We start from the raw sequence: 2457 nt of genomic DNA on the forward strand, positions 1-2457 counted from the left end.
TCTATTCTCTGAGAGCTAAAGAGCTCAGGGGATTAACTGCAGGTTTGCTGCTAGCTAAATCCTTGAGAGTGTGTGTGGTGCTTGGTGGGTTGGTGTGTTCGTGTCCTTTTTGCTCTCAGAGAACCTCTCCTATTTATACCTTTCAGCCTGTTGTTCCTTAGCCAATAGCAAAACTGGCTCTTCTATTCTACTGTAATTACTAAGCTACTTCTACTTTTATTAGTAAGCATTTTGTCTGTATTAGTCAGCCTTCTGTCTGTTTTACTAATGTATTGGTAAGCTATTACTAATGTTTGTTAGAGTATTACTATATTTTGGTAATTCATAGCTGTTGAGCATAGACCTTTACTAAGCATAGTTTCTAGATTACTAAGAAGCTGAGTCATATTATTAGTCATTGATTCACTTTTAGTAAGCTTGAGTGTTTATGCTTACTTTGCAGCTCTGAGTAAGCAGTTTCTTTTTGATTTGAATACCTATTATTCCTTTAGTTTTCCTATACTTATAGTTATGGTGCATGACACCGCATCAACGTTCTTTTGGGCTCGAGGGTACTGGGCTTCGGTATCTCTGCAGTACGCGTCAGAACTATGACAGCATTTTACCTGATGTTGGATGTGCTTCAGATTGCGCTGTTACAGGGAGGCTTTGCGATCACTCAAGGTGGCCATGCCTTCAAGATTGGCAATTTCACCAACCTGACAACCAAAGCATTTCAATTTGTCAGCATTGCAGTACGCTGCCTCTCATATCTCTAACTATCATCAGAGCAGCTCTGCTCATATTGCTGCATTATAGATATGGCTTGGAGGTAGTGCATTATGTGACGTGATCATTGCAGGATGCATGACATTCATTGCAAGTTACCAATGCCGTCTGCACTTCCATTGGCAGATGCACTGATGCTGGTGTATGAGCAGCTTCTGACAAAGGACAGGAAGATGCCCGCGACACACACTATCATGATGAAGCTAGTGCGGCTTATTATAGGGACAGGCATGCTGACAGGTGTGCACCCCTTCACTATCGCCGATGCCCTCGCTTACATTATTCTACTTTCACCGCGCATAGCCATCGCGGCGACCATCGACTTGACGCTCTTCCTCACTTTTCTGCATGATTTGTACTACGGCTGCATCGCGCTGATGCTCGCAAAGCTATACAGCAACTCGCTCTTCGCGCTCTTCAACAGCCGCATCCGCAGCATCGGTGGGCGCAACACGCTGTACCTCTGACCCGGCAACCTGCACAGTTTCATAACAACTAAGGGCCAGCCGGGAAACGTGGATTCCCGCGGCGTCGTCAGTACTATCCACGCCTTGGACTTCAATGGCGCGCACAGTGCGACAACGACAACGAGATCACTCGACGACAGTGTGCATATAGATGAAGAGAGCTGGGTCAACACTGGCCTTGGATGTATCCAGATAGAGTACCAGGTGATCTATCTTTGTTTTATGCCCTCTAAAATAGTGCTGACATGTGTCAGGGAAAGACGTCAGAGCCTCGCGATGCTCTGTAAGCCGCAAAGCTCTGTATCCCAAGATCATCAGCTCTCTGTGGCTGTCAGGGTTTGGATACACGTTTGGATACACTGGTTTTGTAAATGAGATATATACTAAATTATCTCAGCAAATTACGCCAGCCGGCAATTTCTTCCGCCACAGTAGCTTCATTTTTGAGAGAGTGCTGATCTTTTGTGGGCACCTCCTTCCAACAACTTTTGCTTGTATCGGAGAGAACTTGCGCATGCTGAATCACTTAAGCATTATTTTCATCGCCAGCCTTATCCCATCCAAAGGTTCACTTTGTTGCCAGCGCGGGCTTTGCCACAGTTAGATCGCCATAACAAACACATGTTAAGCTTACTTTCTTTAATGTTTCTGTGAATGCAGATTATCGATGCCACTGTGTAGTGAGAGAAAGTGGACGAATGCTCTATCAGATCTTGTCTCGCCTTTCTATGATCGATTTAACTAGTGCTGCACTCATACCAGCCTACATTACAAACCTCTTTGTCCTCCAGTAACACACTTAAGCGTGCACATTCCTCTGACATGGCTGAATACTGCGCGTTGCTGGGCTAGATCACAGGATTTCTGAGGTATCATACACGACGTATACCACACCTTCAGTACACCAGTGTCTGCGCCACCCTGCGCTGGGTGAGCGAGGGAGAGAGAAAGGTCCATGATCTTGACTGCGGGCTGACTGAACAGAGCGTGAGACTATTGTCACGTTGAGAAAGAGAAAAAGCTGACAATCTAGAAGAGGTCCTCAGCTGCCAAGTTCGCTGCATGCTCTCTGAGCCTAGTAACCCACTTCTGCATGGGAATGATGGGAAGCACATTGCTGAGCTCTTGGAGCTGATTCAGTTCAGCAGCCTAGACACGGGAACTTATTAAGTTACACCGGACTAGCCACCCAGAAGCGCCCATTAAGGCTCCAACCGTTTAG

At 46.1% G+C, this 2457-nt stretch overlaps 1 protein-coding gene across 1 annotated transcript; it reads left to right on the top strand.

Annotated features, from left to right (window-relative positions):
• Window positions 1-869: 869 nt before the first annotated feature.
• PHACADRAFT_202424 (uncharacterized protein) lies at window positions 870-1235 on the top strand (the record flags this gene model as incomplete). The annotated part of the gene is made up of 1 exon (XM_007402622.1): window positions 870-1235. One exon carries the CDS (start codon window positions 870-872, stop codon window positions 1233-1235), a length of 366 nt encoding a protein of 121 aa, XP_007402684.1.
• Between the last annotated feature and the right edge of the window lie 1222 nt (window positions 1236-2457).

Source organism: Phanerochaete carnosa, assembly GCF_000300595.1.
Source record: "Phanerochaete carnosa HHB-10118-sp unplaced genomic scaffold PHACAscaffold_283, whole genome shotgun sequence".
Lineage (NCBI taxonomy): Eukaryota > Fungi > Basidiomycota > Agaricomycetes > Polyporales > Phanerochaetaceae > Phanerochaete > Phanerochaete carnosa.